Below are 23,621 nucleotides of genomic sequence, written 5' to 3'. Positions count from 1 at the left end.
GTTTGTTGTTGTTTGGTATAGTCCTATTGTGGTTTTTGGATTAATTTTGTGTGTTCTTGTTGTCTTTCTGTCTTTTTTTGAAGGCATTTTGTGTATTTTAGTTGTCGTTAATGATTATGTTGTAAACCTATTATTTTTAGCTTGTGTATTTTTGTCGTCTTGTGTTTTTCTGTGGTCATCTTGTGTTTTTTTTTACATTTATATTGTGGTTTTTTTTTTTACATTTATCTTGTTTTTTTCAACATTTATCTTGTGTAGTTTTGTCATCTTTCTTTGTTTTTGGAGTCATTTTGTGTTTTTTAGTTGTTAATGTTAACATTATAAATCAGGCAGTTGTCTGGTGTATTTTGTTGTCCTTTTGTGTATTCTTCTGTAATTTTTTATGTTTTGGGGAGTTATGTTTGTTGTTTACGTTAGGGGCCAGGCAAAATTAGACAGAGGGCCTCATGTGGCCCCCGGACCACATGTCTGTGCTAAAGTGTTGTGAGTTGATGTGACACAAATAAGTTTGAACGTGACTTCTGTCTCTTTGGCTTCCAATGATGTCAAACTCACACCATATGAACTATTTATGGAAAGAGCACTAAATCCCACAGAGCTCAGCAACCCACTGTGGACTGCAGATCACTGGCAAATCAAGCAACCATCTGGTCATTAAAAAAAATAAAAATCTGAACTAGTTCTGTAGACAGTCTGTGGTACGCAGCTCTTAAACATAGAAGTTTTATTAGAGCAGTGATTCTCAAACTTTTGCAGCTTCACCCTCCTTTAAGGAGGACACAGCTCTGTAACCCAAACCCAGGGGTTTCATTTGAATTCTTATTGAATTTTCTATTAACCCATCTAACTCGTCATGCGAGGGGCAGATGGGGTCACATGGGACTAGGGGTTAGTTTGAGAACCACAGCTTTAATCCTTTATGAAATCTATTTGCATGTTAAAATGGATTAAAAAAAAAAAATGCAAAAATGTCTTAATTTCTGATACAATGTGATAAAATATCTTCACTTATAGATAACAGCAGATATTTATCACATAGAAAAATAATATCTCCAGTCACATGGAGGGTGATATGTCTTTATGGGCTCTGAAGATAAAAAACTAGACTGCACCCTGTCGGCTTCATCTGGTCCACAGGGCACAGAGGACTCTGGTGATCATCTCTCTATGAAAATAGATGCATAATGTCAGACATAAAGCAAAATGTCAGTGCTCGGTCTGCTATCGTGGATGAAGGAGTTTCCCCTGCATGTCTGAGATGCGCAGTTCTTTTCATAAAAAGTAAAAACTACCCTGGTAACCAAAGAGAAAACCTCTTCCATAACACATCTGGCTGCTGGCAGCATGCAAAGCTGATATCAGAGTTCTGGGACTGTTCAGTTGAGGATGTCTTCCATCGCTGTTTCCTCTTTCACAAAGCTGTCCTCCTCCTCCTGCTCCTCTTCCTCCTGCAAAAACACATCAATTTGTGGTGAGCTGCTCTTCATCCTAGCATCAAACTATATAAAGTGTTACAAAATGGCACAAATGCACATTGCCTTTTGGCCTATGTCATGTAACACAAACACCATCAGAGACAGACAGAAGTTACCTATGTTTATTAGGTATCTAAGACAGCACACGTTTATGTAGAAATACGGTGATTAAACACTGGACACTGCACACTATTTATACCTTGTGTACTAAGACTTGCCTGAGATAACAGTAGTTGACTCTATTAACCTTATTAGCATGGACCAACATATTGTAGACTTCAAAGCAGGGAATAAGGCAGCCAGCAGAAAAGTTCAGGAAATTAGACAATGACATCAGGAAGGATCATCATCTTACTGGAAATGGTTTGACATGTTCAGGTGTAAGATTCTCAGCTATGAGTCATTGGTTTTCCTATTTCTTATGGGTGTAAACATTGTGCCTATACAGAGGTGAAATTTCCTCAAAAAGTTTAGCAAATCATAAAAAGAGAAAGTGTTTCTATATTTAGAATAAAACACAAGTTAATTGAGTTTTATAGTAAGATCACAACATTAAATGTTGAGAGCTCAGGCACATGTAGTCCACTGGATTGGAAATGTGTGGAAATCTATGAAAATATATAACATTTTAGGAGGAATTAAAACACTTCAGAGAAAAATCTTGAGCAAAGCTTTCATGCATTAGAGGACTGGAATATAGTCCAAAAACTGTGCAGAGGCCTTCCAGAAGAAAAGTGACAGCTCCAGGGTTTTATTTTGATTGATAAGCTTTTCTAATTACATGTTTTGTTTTAGCCACAGCCTCCAACTTCCTTTTTGAGAACATAGCAATGTAACGGAAGCTCACTCACAAACAGTCCAACGCATCTTATAAACATAGAGCCAATTACACACTCATCCTTTCCAAAAGGGTTTTTATTAACAAGCAAATTAGAGCAACTTCTAGTACATCAGTGGGACTTAATTATTCTATAAAACAATGAAAGCTGTAGCTTATTCTCACAGGCATTTCTTTGTTTGTCTCTTAGCATGATTATGCCAAAAGTATTTAATGGATTTGGACAAAGGTTTAACTAAAGATTCCATAAAGGTTTGGAAGGGATCCGGATCAATAAACTGATTCTGGATCAGTTTCAAAAATGGAAAAATCCCTCTCTCTCATTATTGACATTTTTCAAATTCACATCTAAATTCATAATTGATTCATGACATTTGAATCAGTTATGTCAAGTTGGTTCCTCAATAACAACACATTTGAACTAATTGCATTGGTATTAATGGGATAGAAATGTCTTACAAGCCTTTAAAGTATGAATGACAATGGTACCATGATCTTGATCATGGATCCAGATAAGTGCTGTTGTTTTTTAAAGCATATCCTATTTAGATTGTGTTGCTCTAGTTTTACACACACCAATAAGAACAATACATTTCAGTGGGATAGAATGCAATAAAACCTGTGTTTCGATGTACATTTGTCTGTAAGTCAATATAGCCATCAGTAATGGTACAAAGTCAAACAATGGAGTTCAACTCCATAGTAGTGATCGACCGATTCAGTGGCCATTGATTTTTTGTGTGTTTTACGTGTATCAGCATTGGCCGATGCTTGCTGCTGCGTTCGCCGAACCACTTTATCAACAGAGCGGCTGCCACAGGCTGCTCTGAGTTGCTGGAGACAGAGGCTGCAGAGCCCCTCCCCCCACCAGCACAGCGTGAAGGAAGCTCTTCAACCCCAACAGCCAGTTTTAAACTTTCCAAGCATCTTTTAACTGATTAACTTAGCGTTGTTGCTGTCGCATTTGTATTTAAAGAGCAGCTGGCTGGAGGTTTGGTGTGTGTGTGTTTCTCTCCCTCCCTTTCTGCTTCTCACTCAGCGCTGCGCTGAGAAAAGGTTTTTAAAACTTTGAGAAGCAGCTAACTACTTGTTTGAATATTTATTCCTGTTAATGTTGATGTAATTTAGAACAGAAACTTGAACAGTTTGTTGCTTAATGCATATATGGCATCACATATTTTCTTCTGCAAATTTATGTTCTGGGATTGTGTTGAAACGGACTATTATTCATGTTTTCTTTTGTGTTTAATACTATAATTATACATCTCTATACTCAATAATCCTGTTAATAAAATATATCTTCAGTCAGGCCAACTTTTGTCAAAGCTATTTTCAGGACAAGGAAAAACAGTTCTCTTTCATAATATTTCATGAGATGTTCCACTCTATTATTTACTTGTTCTTGTTCTACATCACCCGTTTTTATTATTTGTTAAATATTTTTTACTTGGTGTCTTTCTACCTCACCTTTGTTAATTTCAATAAATATTCCTTTTTTAAAAAAAAAAAAATGAGACTTGTAGCATTTGTTATCATCGTGTAATTTTTATGATGTAAATTGAGGGAGCAAAAGTAGTATCAGCTCCAATTATCAGCTCAAGAAAATCGTCAGTCCGTATCGGTCATCGGCTAAGGCTGATGGAAAAAAAAATCGGTATCGGCATTGGCTCTAAAAAATCCATATCGGTCAATCCCTAGTCCATAGCTTCATTAAAGGACCAATAGAAAAACACTGCATATAATGCTTATGAGGCTTGAAGTGTTGCAGCGTGAAATTGCATTTTTTGTTGTTGTAAGAAAATGATTTACACTATCCAAACCACCTGGAAAGTGGGAATGACCCCAGATATCTGTGATCTGCGGTCAACAATACCACTCATACCCTCGACAATACAACTTTTATATACGATTTATCGTTCAACCTTTAATGGTCAAGATAAGGTGCTCAGTCAGAAGTAATTCCTCCTTCTAATTGAGTTGAGCTGGATCATTTTCCAAGTTCTACAGGAGAGACTTCCAACTGAATTTTTGTGAAGCCGTTCGCAGCGGATGTTAACAAATGTGCAGCAACAGTAATTAAGACTTAAGGGAGAACATAAATCATCTTTTGGAAGTAGAAACCTTGTCAGGGCTTCTGGATGGCCTTGATATGCAGCTTTCTCTGCAAAAAAAAAAAAAATGTGCTTCTTTTTTCTGGAACTCTGGATACTTTAAGGAGCTGCTTCATGGGGCCTGCATAAATCTAGCTGCTGGCTGACACCTCATGAACTCAACCATCGGACATGCTCATGCCATCCACCAAATCTCCCTGACAAGTCTGCCAATTTTCCAATTACCTGTAGTGCCATTTGTTATCAGAGAGCCAGTCAGCTCTTAAATGGGAAACAAGAGGGGAAGAAGGCCCAACGAATACTAACTATCTCATAAAGCTAGAGATGTGCCTCCTGTGACTCTCTTGACACTGATTCAGTGCGCGTCCCTGGGTAGGGTGACTCCAGAGCTAACCTTTGTCACAGGATTCCTCAAATGATCTTAATCTTCTTTGGTTGAACCTTACAGCCACCAATCACTCCTGACTCCTCTGTGGGGAAAACAGCATTGTTGGCTCTACTCTGCTATTGTGTTCACTTTCTGCCTGACCGGGTACTGGAGCTGGAAATAGTTCTTATCATGTGGTCTTCTCTACGTTGTAGCCGAAAAGAAAAGGTTTGTTGTGTGTTTTTTTTCCAATAGACGTGAATATGTCACATTCATCCGCTGTCCAATGAGAACCCTTCCCAACCCCCAGACCTAAAGTGGAATTGAAGCTGAATAAACTGGTATCCATGTAAACCATATTTCTAATCTACTATTTCCATGTAAACTTGAAGCAGAACACTTTAATTCTGAATAATTTAATTTGAAAAAATTAATTCTGAATTAAAAAACATCATGTACCTGTGGCCAGTGAAGCAGAAAAATCAAGTCCAATGCTTCCATTAACCTGGTTCTTCTTCTCCAGGGAGAGATGTTGAAGGGTTATAAATTGGAGGGATCGGCAGGGCAGCTAGAGGTCGCCATCCCTATGTGGTGCAAAGCACATTTAAGTTGGAGACAATTTTCTTCCCTTACACTGTCACTTCCTGTGAATTTGTCTGAGCAAACGCAACGATAAGACTAAATGGTGTAATCAGTTCAAACTTTTTCACTGAAATGACCCATTAACACGATCTCTACAATCCATTTCTCGGTAAATTGCACAATTCTAAGAAACAACCTTTGTAACCTTTCTAATCAATTAGTCTGTCATCACATAATGGATAATTACATATTTCCAGATGCTTCAAAAAATAGCACTGAATGGATCGCTCATTTGAGCCTCCCGTTATATACTTGTAAGGCATATGATGTGTGTCATCCCTTGCACATTTACAGCACCACTATGGCTCTACATCCAGAGCAGCAGCCACTATACTTCTCCTATTGAGGACAAAAGCCCTGTTGGTGGTCCTGCAGTGCATCAGGGGTCCCCGCTAGGGATGGATACTTTCATAAAGGAGCAGGGAACCAGTAGGAGGGCACAGAAGGAACTGAAAAAATCTTTGGGGACATCTCTGTACCTTTAGCGAAGAGTGAAATAATTTGGTTTTCTGCACTAATATTCCATAGGCTGCTGCTGTTTCTGGAACAAAGACTTTAACACTTAACTGCATCAACACTGATCTTTCATCCACACACTCACAAAGATTAGGATTCTGCTGTTAAAGAAACACACCCTACAATGCAGAATTTTCTTGAATAGGTTTTGAGGTCCTTAATCAAGTGCGTACACACCTTCAGAGAATGAGCCATTAATTAGCGTGATTGAATTTGGATCTTTTTTTCTGCTTTCACAGTTTTTTTTTTACTGTGTTCACAGTGTTTGTGTGTCCATGCACCACAAGTGTTTGTGTGTCCGCGCTTGCGTGAGAGTCACTTATTTCAGTTTATTCAGCTTAAGCAGGGTTTAAATGTGCTTTATAGATAAACTGTATGTTTTAAAAATAATAATTTATCAATTAATTTATTGACCGATTAATCAATTATGAAAATAATTGTCATTTGCAGCTCTACAGATGATTATTATGAGTATGTGTTATTACTGTGACGTGTAATATCACCATCAGCACCTATAGAGGATGTATTTACAATAGTTATATTTATTCTTTTCATTGACGGCTACATTCCTACACTTAATGAATTTAATTTAATGTAATGCCTTACATTAGATTGAGTAATATAAGGCATTACGTAACATTACAAATTACAATTTTGGGCATGTAATCTGTAACTGATTTGAAAGTAACCATTCCAACACTGGTTAACACAAAGTACGTTCTGACCTATGAAGGGTTCACTACTCAGCCACAGCAACACAGTAGTAGAACATAGCAATCAAACATTACTGTAAATATAGTGTTATGTGCATTACGGATCTAAGCAAGCTGGTCAGGAAATCCCTGACTTTGAAACATTTCACAGATTAAAAAAAAACAAAAAATCATCCTAGCATGTATTTTCACTGAAAAATGACAACTTCAAACTCCTTTGTCACATCCCCCACTGCTGTTAGTTTTATCTAGAATGTGCCATTGATGCTTTGAACGATGAGGACTTTTCCCACAGGAACACTCATTATTATTATACATCAATTTTATATAGCCCTTTTCTGGTACTCAAAGTCGCTTTACAATGAAGGAAGCAGTGTAGGGGGTCGGTGCCTTGCTCAAGGGCACTTCGGCAGTGCTTGAGAAGTGCCCTGGCACCTCTCCAGCCGAACTGGGGCTTGAACTGGCGACCCTCCCTTTCCCAACCCATGTCCCTACGGACTAAGCCACTTCCACCACTCATGACAAACACAAACATGACAGTATTACAGATGTTTGATATTGACTTTCTGCCGATATCCGATCTGATAATAACCAAAACACAGACCCCCTTCTCCCACCTAACCTTTGGTCACAATATATAGCTCAATGGAAAACAGAGGTTAAGCCTACTTTTATTGTAATGTCCCACTGGATGTATTCCACAAATATATGCCATCTGTGCAAAAACAGAACACTTATTCAACTTCAGTAATGGAAAAAGTGTCAATTTGTTTTTAATATGTTGTCTGAAACAACAGCTGTCTCAGCCTCAGCGGTCGTCCAGACTAATTATCCAAACTTGTAAGAACTCCACAACAAGCAAGGAGTGATGATGATGTTTACTGTGAAACTGCAAAAATACATAATAAAATAACCTTTGAATATTGTTCAACAATATAACAGATTATATAATCTGTACAAATTGTGCACATTGATTAAAGCTGTGGCTTCTTTGCTTTGTTTTGATTCAGAGATTAAATGGACACAACTGTTGAATATTCTATTTGGGTCACTTGTGTTGTGTGAAACAGCCTATAGTGCTGCAAAGTTGTAAACAAACGCTGGAGCAGATGTTCTCTCATTGGTCAGAAATCCCATAGGAAAAAACGCTGGGTAAACACAGCGAGCATGCACTAGTCACACAACAGCATGTGTGGCTAGTTTGTGCATTTCTATGGTTACTCAACTAGTGTTACATAAATTAAGAAAATATCCAGTTGTACCAGAAATCCAGACTGCACATGGAAACAATGTCTGACTTCATCTCATGAGAAGAAGACGTTTTCACATGTACAGTACAGTATTAACAAATTGATCTTATCTTATCTTGCGCTACCATGTATTGGCATGGGGCGGGACTCCCACGTCAATTTGCCCTGCCAATCCCTCCAATTTTAACTACACCTCAACACACCACCTCCTGGAGGGTAGGACCGCTGCCTCTACCTACAGAGCTAATGCACACACACATACAGTATATACATGAAGGTTGAGTGGGGAACACCGTGCCCCCCATCCACTTTCTTTTATATGTACCTCATACATTCACTAAACACACACATTCGCACAGGGGTTAAGGGTGCCTCTCTATTGGAGAATGGCCTCTGCTCCTCCCCTGGGGTCTCAGGTGGGGGATCTCTGGGTCCTCCCCTGGGGGGGTTGGGTGCTAGGGTGTCGATGGGGGTGGAGGGGTGTGTGTTGACGGGGTGCCTCGGGGTGGGGAGTTGGGGTCAGTGGCGGGGTGCGCTGGGTCCTCGGCTCCTTGGGGCTTTCTTGGGTGTGTAATGTGTATGTGGGGGCGGTGGCTGCCTCTTGGCCTGGGGTCTCTAGGGCATCTGGGGGGGCTGCTCGGTCGTGGGGGGGGGTGGCCTTGGGCTCCTTAGTACCCGTTGTTGCAGCCGGCCTGGCCAAGCCCAGGGCGGTGCCTAGGTTCACAAAAGTGGCTTTTGCACAAACATTGGTCATGGATGCACTGGCATGCCTTGGGCTGTGGGATAAACTCATACTGGGCTTAACCTTAGACACAATGATCCCAAATACTAGTTTTAGGTATTACCCTCTGTCCTTCCCTCTGTTCATGACCACTACCATCATACTTCAGCTTCACCCACTTCGATTTCTCCACACTTGTCACCAGACTGGCTAAACTGATTACATAACACAATAAGCACAATATGCACAACTATACTACACATTGCACTCACCTTAAAACAGTCATCTCTTTCTCACCCCTTCCATTTGCCTACCCTGACTCCCTCTTCCCTGTTCCCTTCCCCCTCACCTAGGTGTAACACTATATATATCCAAGGGAGCTTATCCCTTTTGAACAGCACTTTTTCAATTTTTTTGTTAAAAACCATCTTTCATTTTAGTTGCGTTGGCCAATCATATAAAATCCCAATTAAATATAACTACATTTTTGGTTGTAATGTAACAACATTTGCAAGCCCCTTTATGTTCCAGTTGCAATAAATCTAATCTCTTAATATGAAAAAAAAAATCCTATTACCTTATATTTTAAGAATCTAATACAATTGTTTTTTTTTAAATATAGATTTTCAAAAACTAAGCGGAAAAGTTTTGTGCATTGCATTGTGGGCTTGGATGTCCTGTAGAAAGTGTTTTACTTCCTTTATACTTTGTTGTCAGACAAGGCTTGACACCATTTTTGTGGAGTTTCTGTGGAAAGCCACAATAACAATACCCACCATTGTTTTGATAAAACTTTCAATCCGTGAAAACACTAGAAATGTCCCTTTGACAAAGTTTTTTGGGGATCACTGCCATGCGTAGTGGATGAAAACAACTTTTGGATGAAATACGAGTACTGTTTAAAACAGTATCGTCCCTCGCGGCTTTAAGGACTTGTTGGGGATCCACGGGAAACCTACAACTTGTTTGGTCACTAACAACATATTTAGACAAGCTCAGAGCATTAGGTGCAATTAAGTAAAGAAAACGTTTTATATAATTACTTTAGCAGCAGTCATAGTGTTATTGCTAAACTGTGTACAGTAAGTACCTTTCAGCATATAAGGATTAACTGAAGCAACTTATAAACGGGTTCAGTGTTTTCTCAAAATAAAAAAAAAGTGATGACATGAATCAAATTGGGAAAACTTTAGTTTAGTATTTGATGTCTGCAGCAGCCCTGTGTGTGTGTGTGTGTGTGTGTGTGTGTGTGTGTGTGTGTGTGTGCAATAGCTTCATGTTGCCATTTAAGCAGTGTCACTGTAGGTCATAAACAACAGCTTCATTAGCCCGTTCAGGCAGCGCGTTATACGCAACATTTAACCACCTCTTGCCACGCGCTTCATCTGCGCCTCCACTAGAGAGCACAATTAAATTTCATGACTGCGCATATTTGCAATTTCCATTTCATTTATTACAAAGGGCATTGTTTAATGTCCCCCTTTTTTTCTGAGAAGAAATGAGTTTCCTTTTTATTGAAGCGTGACATACTGTGGCAAACTCACCAGGCAATGCCTAATTTAATCAGGTAAAATGCACAACCAGGTTTGTCTGCATAACTCCTGGTTAGAAGAGATTTCTGATCCATGGCGATCTGGAGTCAGTATAAGTTTCTTAAAGCTGCAGTATGTAAGTTTTTTTTGTTGCATCATTTAGTAAAAAATCCATGATCATTTTTGATCGTATTGTAAGTCAAAGTGTTCTGAGAGCAGACTGGACCTCTGCTCCTTCTCTTGGCTCTGTATTTGAGCTTTAGAAGTGACGCTCTTTCTCAGCCAATCAGAGATATTTTTACAAAGAGAAGATATTATTTTGAGGCATTACTATTGGGTACCCGACTAAAGTCGATGCATGTTCATTTACTATCTGTAGTGCATTCTAAGTGCAATGGCAGATGTTCCAGTAGGAGACGTCTAAGAATTATGTGGAGAAGCAACAGTCTAAAGTTCCTAACAATGGACTCCACGGAGGTCTGTGCGGACTCAAAGCAGACATTCGTGACTGCGCACAGTCTGCCCCACGCACTGGGATAAATTGTGTGTAAACTTTAGACAAGCATATCCAAGGCAGAGAGAAGATGCATAATTAATTTGCAGTCTGGATGTGTAGTGGTGTAGGCCTGCTCTGACCTGCAGCTGGGAGCGCTGCGGCGGCCTGTGAGAGCTCTGTGGAGGGGGAGGAGCTCACAGCAGTAACCGCTGCAACTGAAGGACACTAACTACAGATTGATATGTGCTTTCATGTTTCTGAAACATCAAAAAATTCCCCAATAACACAAGATAAAGTCCTTACATGTGTCACTAAGTTAGGTTCTGTTTAGTTTTGTTTGTGTTTAGCCCTTGTGGTCCTCTTTCAGTTTTTCTGCGTGTTTGTTTATTCAATTTTCAAGTATGATCTGTGTTTACTCTTGTCTTTGTGTTTCCAGGTATTCCTGCTTGTGTCTCCACCTCCCATCAGATGTCCGTGTGTTTGGTTGTGACTGATTAGCTGCCTCATGTTTCCACCGAGGTGTAACCCGTTCCCAATCAGGCCTTCTTCACTATTTAGCGAGTGCTTGGACACGGTGTATTGCTGGATCATTGCCATTGTTTCCCTCCTTGTGTCCTGCATTGTCTGGTCTCCTACTCTCAGTCTTCCCTGTTCCTCTTTTGGGTTTTATCAGAATTCGGGTTTTTGGTTGGATTTTTGAATAAACATGGCCTGATTCCACGGATGTTACGCCTGCCTTCTACTACTATCTCTCTCTGCATTTGGGTCCACACCATCAAACCATGACACACTTGTCTTTACTGAGAAAAAAGTCTCCAAGAGCTCCACAGTTGCACGTTCATGGAGATACCAGGGAATTTCAAACAGGAAGGAGAGGGAGCAGCTCCTGATTGTACATACTGCAGCTTTAGCTACACAATTATTTGTTTTTTCTAAAAATTAAAAAAAAATGTCTTTTGTAGGGAACAAAAGCACCTCAAGCGTAAATCTTCCCCCTTTGCTAGCAGGAATGAACCAAGGAGCCTGTTTTTGTGTTATCATCGAACTGTTTACACACAACTGCCCCCGTAACTCTGAGATGCAGGACTAACCCCACTATGTGGTCTTTGAACTCAATACCGGAGCCGCTAAGACTGAACCAGCTATGTGAAGTACTCAGTATGAACCCGTCTTTTACGACTCCCCTTCTGGCCAAACAAAACGACCGGAGAATCCAAGGACAGTTTTCCCTTATATTACCTCCCTGCGACATTTATGATCAAAAGAAGAACATCCCTCTTCTCCCCCTTATCAAACAGATACCTCTGGATGCTGTAACATCAAAGAACGGTCCCAATGACCCCTTTGACCCCCTGCAGATGTTGTCACCTCCCGAACCCAAACCAATGGTTACACAGGACGATGGAATAACCCCAGTTCTCCCGCTCAAAGGAGAACAAAGAAATTGTATTATGTTTGAAAGTTACAAATGAAAACATTTTTGGAATGATTTCGACTGAAATTGAAATTGCAAATGTGTCTGCACTCGTTCATGTAATTTAATAACAACAGAATACTATTTTAAAGTGTTTATCATTTAAAAATGCTTAAAAATACCAGAAAACATCACAAAAGTTAGTTTGAGGTATTTACTGCGATCATATAGTTAAGAGGAGGCATAACATGATTTTTGACATTTATGTTTATGAATAATTACAAGCAAAATGCATTAATTAGTTCCTAAAGTGATTCGAGGCTATTTCCTAGTCGTGTTTGGTATCAAACTCTTTCGTAATACATGATATTTCAGGATATGATGTTGAAAAGATGTTTTGAAATATGTGGAATTAATTATTAGGCATTCTTTTATGTTTAGAATCATCCCTTTTGTCGTCTGTCATCTGTCTTACACTTACACACACCCAAGACACACCCACAAGCTGAAAGCAGAGACATTGACCAATCACCGACATGATCACAGAAGGATCCACCCAGACGCCTCCTCCAAAAGGCGTCGCCAAACGTCCTTTAAAAAAAAGACGCGCGACCAGAAACTACAGTTTTGGACGCGGGCGTTCATGCTCACCCGTGTTCCAGCTTTCCATTTATTTCATTTTATTTTTAGTTAAAACAGTTAGATTTTGGAGTCTACAGCTGCTTGGTTGGGACGAATCCGGTACCCAGTGAAGTGCGTAACAGCCGAAAGGAAGCCCGGCCCGCGACCCGTTGTGGTTAGCCAAGAGCCATTATCTAAGCCAGCTGCGAAGGCCTAACCGCCCGGATCGGCTGAAGGGGCTAAATTCTGTGGAACCGAAACAGAACCAACGGTGGCACGTCATGCTACATTGCTTCAACAGCACCTCCAGGTCCGGCCTGACCTCACCTCCAAGGTACAAGAATGAACTTTCATCAGCAACTTCATCTACAATAGATCACATACATATTTCCATAACTACAAACTTACACGCATTAACAACATGCTACACACACAGTACATCTCATTCATGTTTGTTCGTCTCCCCCTTGTCCGTCCTCCTCTCTTTGTTATGAGCTCTCTTTATTTTATTCTTTGATTTTATGATCTTATTATTGAACATGTATCCTGCAATTTTATTCAATATTTAGTAGATTAGCATCCTTCTAGATTAGTGATTTCACTTTATTACGTATAATCCTCACTTTTATTAGCCTAGAAATGCATTTTATCATGATTTAATTATCCCATTTCAATTGATATTTTGACTGTGTTAATTGTTGACTTTTGAATAAAAGGTTAAACATAATCTTTGATTCTTCTGATTCATTAAAGCTGTGACTATGGTGTAGATGTCTGGTAGAATTCACTTTTCCCTGGTTTCACACTGATGAGTTTAGTCTAAAAACTTAAAGACATATTTCTCCTGTTAAAAGGAGTGGCACCCCGCAAATTTGAAGTAATATTAATAATCATAATTAATATTCTTAGTTATATAACCCATTAATAATAACTCATCTCTGTTTCCTACACTTTAGTTGAAAAGATGAAAATGCTGAAAAAAAAAAAAAAAAAAATCCGACAAAATAAAACACAACACACTACCTTAAATTGAATACAAAACCCTTTTTTTCTTTCTTGTGTTCATGTTAGTTATTCTAAATGCTGTAATGAATAGGGCCCTCAGATCAGAGAATGACATTGTTGGGGTCCTGAAACAACTAAGAGACTCCAATGATGTACACACCTGTTTTAACCCAAATGATCCCAATTGGGCTATGTCTTACTGTGAGGTGAGATAAGACTTTATTCATCCAACAAAAAGGAAATCCATATTATCGGAGGCAGAAATGCTTACCTTTACACACCGCAGTACAGCCCCTTAACTACAATATGTGAAGTAAAATTGCCTGTGCTGTTTCAAAAAGTGAAGCTCTGTGGGGTGCAGTGAGTTAGTATTGCAAAAAAATTATTTTTTGGAAATATGTATTCATTTGCAAAGAATAAAAAAATCACTGTAGCGCAATGGTTCTGTGAAATGCTCACCTGAGGTTTGTCTTGATGAACAAATGGCAGCTAGAGTTCATTTGTGTATATTAATGGCACTAAAGTGTTATTCCTCTAAGCACACGGCTATTAGACTGCAGCATGTTTATGTCATTATTATCCTAACGAAGGCTGTCGGTGCAGTTTCTACCAGTCCACTGTGCAGCTGATGGCCATAAAATACTGAAGGGCCCAATAAGTGGCCTCATGTTCGCTCTCAGAGAGTTATTAGAAAGACGCCTTCTCCAGAGAAATGGGCTGCTCTGGCCACCGGGGACTCCCCCGCACATTTACTCACAAATTGGCCCCTGAGAGGAGCCAGTGCAGGACCTAGTTAAAGTGATTGAGATGACTCCTAGCCATTGATTTTCACTACATCTACTTTGTCTCGCCTGGCCACCCTTGACCATGCTCTCATGCACTCTGGCATGTGCAAGTCGAGCTGCCCCTGCTCACCTTTAAATCACATTAAACTGTGGTTAAACTTTGGCTGCGTCTAAAAGACAACCATCTTCGATGAGGTTATCATACTTGAAGCACTTTGTACTCAAGACAACAAGCCTCTACTGCTGGATTATTGATCACGCTCTCCTTAAGGCACTCAGATTACATTTAAACATGAAAAAGAAAATATGTAGCACAACAAATTAAAATCAAATTTTATCTTCATGCCTAAATGTACAGTACAAATGATACTGATGAAAACAACAGACTGCTAATGAGAAACATTTCAATGAGAAAACAAACACAGGCTTAAGGTCAGGTTTTTCTGGAATGAGAAGCTGTCTTTTATGTACCTCTCTCTAAATACCAGATCCGCTGATGAGTAATGATGCCCATTATTCTTTTAATTTACTTGACATAAGAAAGCCAGTGGAGTGTGGCACTTCATTAAGTTAATTAGGCTAACTTGATTACAGTCTTTCACAGGTCAAGCGTGGCGCCGCTGATTGATTGCACAGCATGTAAAAGTAATCTTGCACTGAATTGAAAAAGTTGACATAAACACCTGCTCTGAGGTAAACTGTCATAAATGTACTTCAAAAGCATGCAGCAGGATTATAATGTGTGTGTGTATGTGTGTGTGTGTGTGTGTGCGTGTGTGTGTGTGCAGCAGAGAAATGTACACAAGCGGATAAGATAATTAGGATACACATAAGCACCACTTTAAACCACAGTGATGGGGTAAATAAGTGGAGCGTTAACTCTGCAGCATCTCACTCTGAGTTAAACTAATAATAGTAGAAATATAATTTATTGTTAATAAATAGGGTGCACGGTGGTTAAGTGGTTGGCACGTCCGCCTCGCAGCAAGAAGGTCCTGGGTCCAAGCCCTGGGGTGGACACTTGGGTCCTTCCTGTGTGGAGTTTGCATGTTCTCCCCATGCTGCGTGGGTTTCCTCCAGGTACTCCAGCTTCCTCCCACAATCCAAAAACATGACTGTTAAGTTGATTGGAGTCTCTAAATTGCCAGTAGGAGTGAATGGGAGTGTGAGTGGTCGTTTGTCTGTCTGTGTGTTGCCCTGTGATGGACTGGTGCCCTGTCCAGGGTGTACCCCTGCCTAGCGTCCAGTGTGAGCCACCGGCAGAGCCTAGTGATTCGCACAGATCTCTCTCCACGGTTCGGAACGCACGTGGTCCGTGGATTGGTTGACACAATAAAGAGTTGTTTTCACGTGGAGGGCGACACCTGTTCAATCCAAATGCGAAAAGCACAACGGTAGTCATGACTAGTGGAGGAGGAGAGGAGCTTGAAAAACCACCTGCATCATTTAAGTCGCCTATAAAATACATTGATGATGGAAGAAGGGCGGTGGACAAAACAATAACAGTATGCAGGCATTGTGGCATGAGAAAGCCATATGAGAGTGGAAATACATCTAGCATGGCTACCCATTTGAAGCAACATCATCCTGGCGTGTCAGCGACAGGATCCAAAATGAATGCTGCGCAACAACCACTAATCACCGCAACATTTAAACAGCCTTTAGCAGCAGGAGCTAAAGGAAAAACCATCGCTATCGGAGTGTTTATAGCTGCAGGCATGAGGCCATACTCCATTGCGCAAAACAAGGGCTTTAAACATATGCTGAATGTGCTTGAGCCACGTTATGAAATTCTGTCACGCACCCACTTCAGTGAGAAGATCGTACCAAGTCTGTATGAGCAGGAAAAGACAAAAGTGTTTGCTGAACTGTCCCAGGCATCTTCTGTTGCACCCACCACAGACGGATGGACCTCCAGAGCAACGGAAAGCTACGTAACTGTGACTGCTCACTACATCACAGCGGAGTGGGAGACGAGAAGCCCTGTGCTGCAGACACGCCCCCTTTATGAGAGCCACACAAACTCAAATCTGGCCAGGTACTGACAGAAGGAGTGGCAGACTGGAAAATAGAGTGACCCAATACAAATATCCCAGTCACGACAGATAATGCTAAAAATCAGATAAATGCAGTGAATGAGGCAGGACTGGCCCACAAATAGGGTTCTTTGCACATGCAATAAACTTAGCTTCCCAAAAGGGAATCATGTTGAATAAGATGGACTGCCTCCTTGAGAGGATCAGGAAGGTGGTTTCCTACTTTCACAGAAGCACAACAGCTGCACATGTGCTAAAGACCAAGCAAGAAATGCTACAGCTGCCTACTCATAAGCTTATACATGATGTCACAACAAGGTGGAACTCCACTTATAATTATGTTGGAGTGTTGTCTTGAGCAGCAGGCAGCTATATACTCTGCACTGACAGACAAGACCCTGAAGAAAAATGTCAGAGACATCGTAACCTTGTCTGATGATGATGAGAAAGTGGCTGAGGAGGTCCTCCAGGTGCTCAAACCCCTCAAAATGGTTACAACTCTGTTGAGCACTGAAACTGGACCATCTGTGTCCATGATCCTGCCACTGAAAAACAAGAATTCTCCAATCCATGGCCCCAAGTGAGGAAGACAGTGCCATCACAAGAGATGTTAAGAGGGCCGTTAGAGAGGACCTGAAGCCCAGATACACTTTGCCCCCAGCTCTGCAGGACTACTTTCACAGATCTGTTGCACTAGATCCAAGGTTCAAGTCCCTTTCCCACCTAGATCCTGCCAAATGCCAAAGGACATACAATGATCTCACTAGTGAGATTGTGAGCATTCTGGGCATTGAAGACAGTGAAGAGGTAAAGAAAAAATTATGTATTATTCAAAAATGTATGATATTATGTCCTTTTATTTGGAATAATAATAGCTTTTATTAAATGTCATTGTCATATTTTTCAAATCTATTAAATAAGAAAATAAATAATTGGTTTATTTAATAATAATCAAATATTTTTTCTGCAGGGTAGAGTTGCAGCGCCAACTGGAGCAGGTTTAGACACATCTCCTCCACAAAAAAAGGCGGCCATGGTGGAACTTTTTAGAGAGACCTTTGCAAGCAAGGACGTCAGTTACGCTGTTACTGACACCATCAAAGATGAGGTGACATCCTACCAGGCAGCAAGCGCCATTCCTCTAGATGGTGATCTACTGACATGGTGGAAAAGCAATGAGTGTAAATATCCTCACATTGCCATGATGGCGAGACACTATCTAGCTGTGCCTGGTACATCAGTGCCTAGCGAGAGGGTGTCCTCCACAGCAGGGGACATAGTGACTGCAAAGAGGTCTACGCTCTCCCCAGACTGTGTGTCTTTCTGAAGAAGAATTTGAAATTACAAGATCAGATCTGCTTTGTTTTCCTTCTTTCATTCTTTTTTGATGATGTGGGCATAGGCTAGTTTTTCACTCTCCATGCTTAAAAGGTGTCATCATGTCTTAAACTGCACTTTAAGTTGTTTTTTCATTCACTGCCCTTGTTTAAAGGAAAAAAGGTATCATGCCTTATATTGCACTTTAATTTGTTTTTATATGATTCAACATTTTATTTAAGCATCGGATTGACATCTCAAGTTAAATGTTGTTTGTAATTTATGAGCAGAAAAATGTTGCACTAAGTGTTCTACAAAATAAATGGAGAGGAAAGTTATTTGTCTTGTTTTTGTCTTTTTTTTTGCTGATCTGAAAAATGATTCGATCCTTGACTTAAAACTGTAGAAATGTGTCAAAAGTTGAAATTGCCACTTGAACGTTTGTTTTGATCTCCACTTTAAACACTCATTGACAATTTAGGAGAAAAGTTTTGCACACTGCATCTTGGTATATGGAGTATCGTAGACGGATGCAAAGTGTTTTTCCTTCAATCTTAACGTGATTTCTTGTGTTTCTTCGCCAAAGAAGGGCAGTGATTGACTTGATACCTTATTGTTCTTATTTGTTTCTGGTATTCCCCATGATATCTCCTCACCCCAAGGGACATTCAAGCAGTGAGATTTGAATCTTTCCATGTAAACCCCAAAATAAGGCACGCAGTTACATGTATTGATCGTCTAGAGTCCTGAGACACCAACCGAGTGTAAATAGACCCAACGTGTGCAAATCTGTGATTAAAGGCGGTCTGATGTGGTTCATTTAGAAGGAGGCGGACTGGACCATAATGCCATTTTTTTCGGCTGTCTGGAAATAATTGAACTTGAATTTGAAAAGCATTATTTGTATATGTAACAGGTTTATTTGATGATATTATTACAGTGTGTGGATTAGCCATTTTTTTCTGTCCAACCACAGTTAAAAAATGTTCCTCATACTAACGACACATTTACCTATGTGTGGAAAGCCTGATATTATTAAGGAACTGTAGGAAATTCCTACATTCAGAAATGATGAGCACATCAGTCATTATCATCTGTCATCAATAACCTGTGAACTCTAAACCCTGCATGTGTGCAGTGCTGCAGGTTTGAGACAAATAATGTGAGGTGGACTTTGACTGTCTGATCCTGCAGAGCGTCATCCTTTAATACAGAGGAGACAGAGATGTTGTTTACATTCCGTGAAAAAGACCCATTGGCTTCCTGCATAATAAGCAGTTTAAAATGTAAAATGTTCAATGCCTTATGGAGCTGATGTGACCAGAATCCGAGCATAATTTCCAAATATGTGTCTGAATCATTTCAGGTATTCGTCCTCTAATGTGAATTTCACCAACCTCTGCAAAGATGACAGCTTTTTTCACATGTACATAGAATGAAAATAGTTGGACAACAGTGTGACCAGAGTGGACAGAAGTCTGAGCTTCATCAGTGTTTCCATTGAACGAGCTGATGAAGCTGTTGTGTTAAGTTATGGGGTGCGCACTCCTGCCGTCCTCCACAACGCGGCACTCACAGCCCTCCCAGGACAAGAAGTGGACGGCACAGATAAAATATCATCAAAATATCAAAAATTGTACCTAAAATAATCAGTTCTCTATGATCTTACTGAATCCACCAACGCAATGGTTCAAAAGATTAGACTCTGCAATTACAAAATTCTAATGCTCCTGGCCCTGCTGCATCTAAGGGCCCAGAGCGGCTCCTGGGTTTGCAGTAGCAAACAGCTGCTGTTAAAACACGCCAAAGTAGATCACAAGATACAAGGGGCACCAGTAGATACATTACACTAACTCTGGTTTCTTTAATCTGATATGTTCAAGGTCATGTTGTAGTTCTTCAATTTATTTATGAAGTTTCAATTTACCACAACACCAGTCATGTGACTTGTATTTATCAGCATTTGTATTACATTTTACTGGAGGTGTACACCTGTATTTAATCCCTATTTAATTAACAGTCTTTTATTTAACTATGTACATTTTAATTTTTGGCTGATTTTAGTTTTTTGTGCCTTACTGCTTTCTGATACCATGAGGTTCCATTGAGACTTGAACTCAGATCACTGGATTCAGAGTCCAGAGTGCTAACCATTACACCATGGAACCCCTGTACATTTTAATTTTAATTTCTTTCTTCCCATGTTTTAGTGTTTCTTCTTTTTATTCAAAATATTTCTGGTAGAAACGTAATTTTCCCTTGGGATCAATAAAGTATTTCTGATTCTGCTTTGCTCCTATTGGCTAATTGGGCTTTTCTACAACATGAATCTGTCCAGAGTGGTCATACACCAACTGGCAGGATCAGTCCAGGACCATCCAGGATCATTCCTGAAATATCACAATTTTTGATATGGCCAGGATTGCTCCGTACTAGATCTGGGACCAATAAATCATATTCGCTGCCATCGCAAACAGATCGTATTAGAAAGATCTTTCCTGGTCTGCTCTGCTCTGTGTGCTGCTGCCTTAACTGTAGGTACTGAAACAAACTTAACTTTGGATGATTCAATTCTTTCTTTACGCAATATATGGTAAACAGAGCCCACACTGCACAAACTATTTGAAAAGTATTTACACCACCACCTTAGGTAATCTGTCATCAATGTTAAGGACAAAAAAAAGAGAAAAGAAACAAAATCTTAGACATTTCATTTATTCAAATAACCCAATATGTTAGCTTTAACTGAGCTGAATAATCATAGGTTTTGGGGTTGTGACAGAAGTTCAAACACAAACGGTTTGCTGAGTGGGAGTGGAGCCTGTGGCCACAGAGGAAGTGGAGAAAATGTGAGTTGGAAGGACAGTAATTGTACAGTTGCAATCCTTTTGATGATTGTGAGTGCAGCTGTAGATGTGCATCCCACACAAGTTCATAGTTAAGTACTTGAAACACTGTCTGAGCCACGCAAAGAGCCGTTGGCATTTCAAACCATTTATCCAAATCTTCTGCTCTGATTCATCATGGAGCCCAGAATGCCAAGCAGTGCTGGGAGAGTGTAAATAAAGCTTCAAACAGGCACCCCTTGGCCGGTACAGGCCTGAATTAAAGGCCAGTCATATATTACGGCAAGACTGTCACTTTATTACTGAAATCAATTTAGCTTGGGCCTGAAGCGACATCAAGAGGGATGCAGCCTTGGTCGGAGGGAGGTTTATCTAAGCCACACAGGCTGAGAGAAACACTGTGTCTATAATGAACTCAAGGGTGTCCTATAAAGCCATTTATTGCCTGCTTTGCACAACAGATATACGTGTGCAACCTAACCGGAGCTCAACTTTCTCTGCAACACTGCAAACAACCATAAATATAACTGCCCTGCACCTGCCTAACCATACAGATCAATCAAAGATAACAAACCATCAAAATAGTTCTGTTGGTGCCAATAAGGACCTTCCATACAAAAAACTGTTCCTCAAAGGTTATTGTCTTTTCTTTATACACTTTAAATCCATACCTAAGGCCTGAACAAAGCTTTCAAAACACATTTTATGTCTATTTCATTAAAAAAAACTGCCTAAAAAGTTAGAAAAAGACGATTTTCCTCTTTTTGAACAGTGATGATAAAGTATCATTATTCTTCCTGGTTTTTATATGCTCTGTTTCTAAAACAGTTCAGTGTCTTCAGAGGTAAACTCTCACCAATGTATACAAACTCACATCAAAAGCTTTCACAAACAAAATCACAAAACTTCTCGACTATTATGAAAAACATCACTCCTGAAGTTGAAAAGACTTGTTTGCTTGGGACAGATGTAGCAAGGATGGAAAGGTACCGGTATACAGTATTATACATATTACACCTTTAGTAAACAGTGATGCTGCTGGTTCTTACCAAACCCAGTGTTGGGCTAACTGTGGGCAACCGTAGTTGAGGGCACTACCAACTCCTCTTAAAGCTGTAAACCAGTAGAGTACAGTATCTAGCTAGATACTTTTTTTTAATTGTTTGAAACACACTATAAAATGACTAAAGTAAGTCTGTATTTATGTTTTCTCTCCTCTGTTGTCACTCAGGCAAAACTAATCTGACACATTCACATAGATCCTCTGAGCTGCTCTCCTCAGATACCGTATGGCATTCTGTCTGATATATGAGATCTGACAAATCACTTCCTGTACTATCCTTTGTAGCAGCCCGGCAGGCGTAGGGGTTAACCGCCCCCACATCACTCCCAGCAGCTGAATCTCAAATGCAAATATCAGGATTTTTCTCCCTTCTTTTTTTGAATAAAAAAAATAAAAAATAAAATAAATCAAATTAAGAAAAAAAGAGATCAGGCAATTCTGCACTTAATGCTGGCATTTAAGAAATATTCTTCCCCACAGGCAAAAACTGAGCATGGCTTGGCATTAAAAAGTAGATAATAAAACTTTCATAAAAAATGGTTCCTTCTCAGAGTGCTTCTTAGAAGCTCTTATTGCAGTCAATTATCTCCTGACACATACTATTACTGAGACACTCTCAGCACCTCATGCCTTTAGAGTCTGTATGGCATGCTTTTAGAAAAATATCACAATCCTAACTGCATCTCAAAATGTAGAACCTGTAATATTAGAAATGATGTATACAGGATGCCTCTTTTCATTCGGAGCTGTAGTGAACATTGACTAAAAGCTCAATCAAAAGATCATATATAATAGTTGTGGTTTAGTCAGTTATTTTCTTTAAAAGTGCTTGTAGAGCAGCCAGGAAGAAGAACAACCCAGTTGACTGACAGGCACAGTGTCATTTTGCTAACCTAGTAATGCCAGTAACTGCCCAACACGTGGCTTTTCCTCCTCTAAATTGCTTTAATGTCATACCAGACTCGTCCCCCAGTAAATTCACTCTCTCTCCTGCTCACTCGTGCAGCAAAGCTCAATTTCTGTCGCAACTCGTAAGTAAACAGTGCAGCTGATTGCCTCTTGATATTTTAGTAAAAGTTAGTCTCAATCCGACCTACCCGATACACATTGTAGAGTCAACAGGTGTTGGTTTTTATAAAAGGACAAACAGTGGTGGTTTGTGACGACAGCTGCCTCTAAAACATCATCGGCCTTCATCTCAGATCCTATTGTAATAGCCACTTATTACAACAAAATACGTCAAATTGAAATACTTTTACTAAAATATCAAGAGTTGGACAAGAATCGACCAACAACACTACTTCATATCCAAATACATTTGTTTTCACCATGCAGAAAAATGTGGTTTTGGGGTTTAGTTACACTTTCGGTGAGATAAAATAGCAGTGAGGTACGACTGTGTCACATCTGTTTTAAAGTAGAGAAAACTAAAGGTTGTCTGACTTAAAGCGGTGATAAAGTGTTTTTTGTTGTACTTGACAAAATCTTTACAGTTTAAATAAAGTCAAGCAGGCCTTCTGTTGTTTTACTGAATTTGATGTGGAGATAGCTTTACTTTAGGTTTGGTGTGTTCTTGTCATTAAGATAAAAAAACATAATGTATTACATAACTTGTTACGGCCCTCGCCGTATTATTTAGTGTTCAGTTTGTGCTCTTGTCACTGCTTGGTTTGTGTTTTGTGACAGAGTGGGACGTCCTCACCAATGACGCTTCTCAGGATTGGCTGCAAGCAGGAGGAGTGGTGGGCAGCCCGGATTGGCTGAGGATGACATCACCACATTCAAAAGCCAGCGCTGCTCTCAGTCCGAGGTTCACCAACCTTGACAGCAGCAGCATCAGTTTTGTCCGTATAGAAAAACTCTGTCTCAGAAT

At 39.9% G+C, this 23,621-nt stretch overlaps 1 protein-coding gene and 1 non-coding gene across 4 annotated transcripts in view; both read right to left on the bottom strand.

Annotated features, from left to right (window-relative positions):
• Nucleotides 1-451: 451 nt before the first annotated feature.
• Nucleotides 452-23,621, bottom strand: part of phf14 (PHD finger protein 14) — a 138,491-nt gene continuing 115,321 nt past the window's right edge. For all 3 annotated transcript variants that reach the window (XM_028460972.1, XM_028460974.1, XM_028460973.1), the window contains exon 18: nucleotides 452-1,448. In XM_028460972.1, coding sequence (XP_028316773.1) covers nucleotides 1,377-1,448 — 72 coding nt within the window. In that variant the 3' untranslated portion in view covers nucleotides 452-1,376. The remainder of the gene's footprint in view (nucleotides 1,449-23,621) is intronic.
• trnaq-cug (transfer RNA glutamine (anticodon CUG)) lies at nucleotides 19,936-20,007 on the bottom strand. Its single transcript has one exon. It is a non-coding gene; the product is annotated as a tRNA-Gln (tRNA).

This window comes from Gouania willdenowi, chromosome 11 (assembly GCF_900634775.1).
Source record: "Gouania willdenowi chromosome 11, fGouWil2.1, whole genome shotgun sequence".
Lineage (NCBI taxonomy): Eukaryota > Metazoa > Chordata > Actinopteri > Blenniiformes > Gobiesocidae > Gouania > Gouania willdenowi.
The sequence above is the reverse complement of the archived record's forward strand: the minus strand, read 5'-3'. Positions and strand labels throughout refer to the sequence as shown.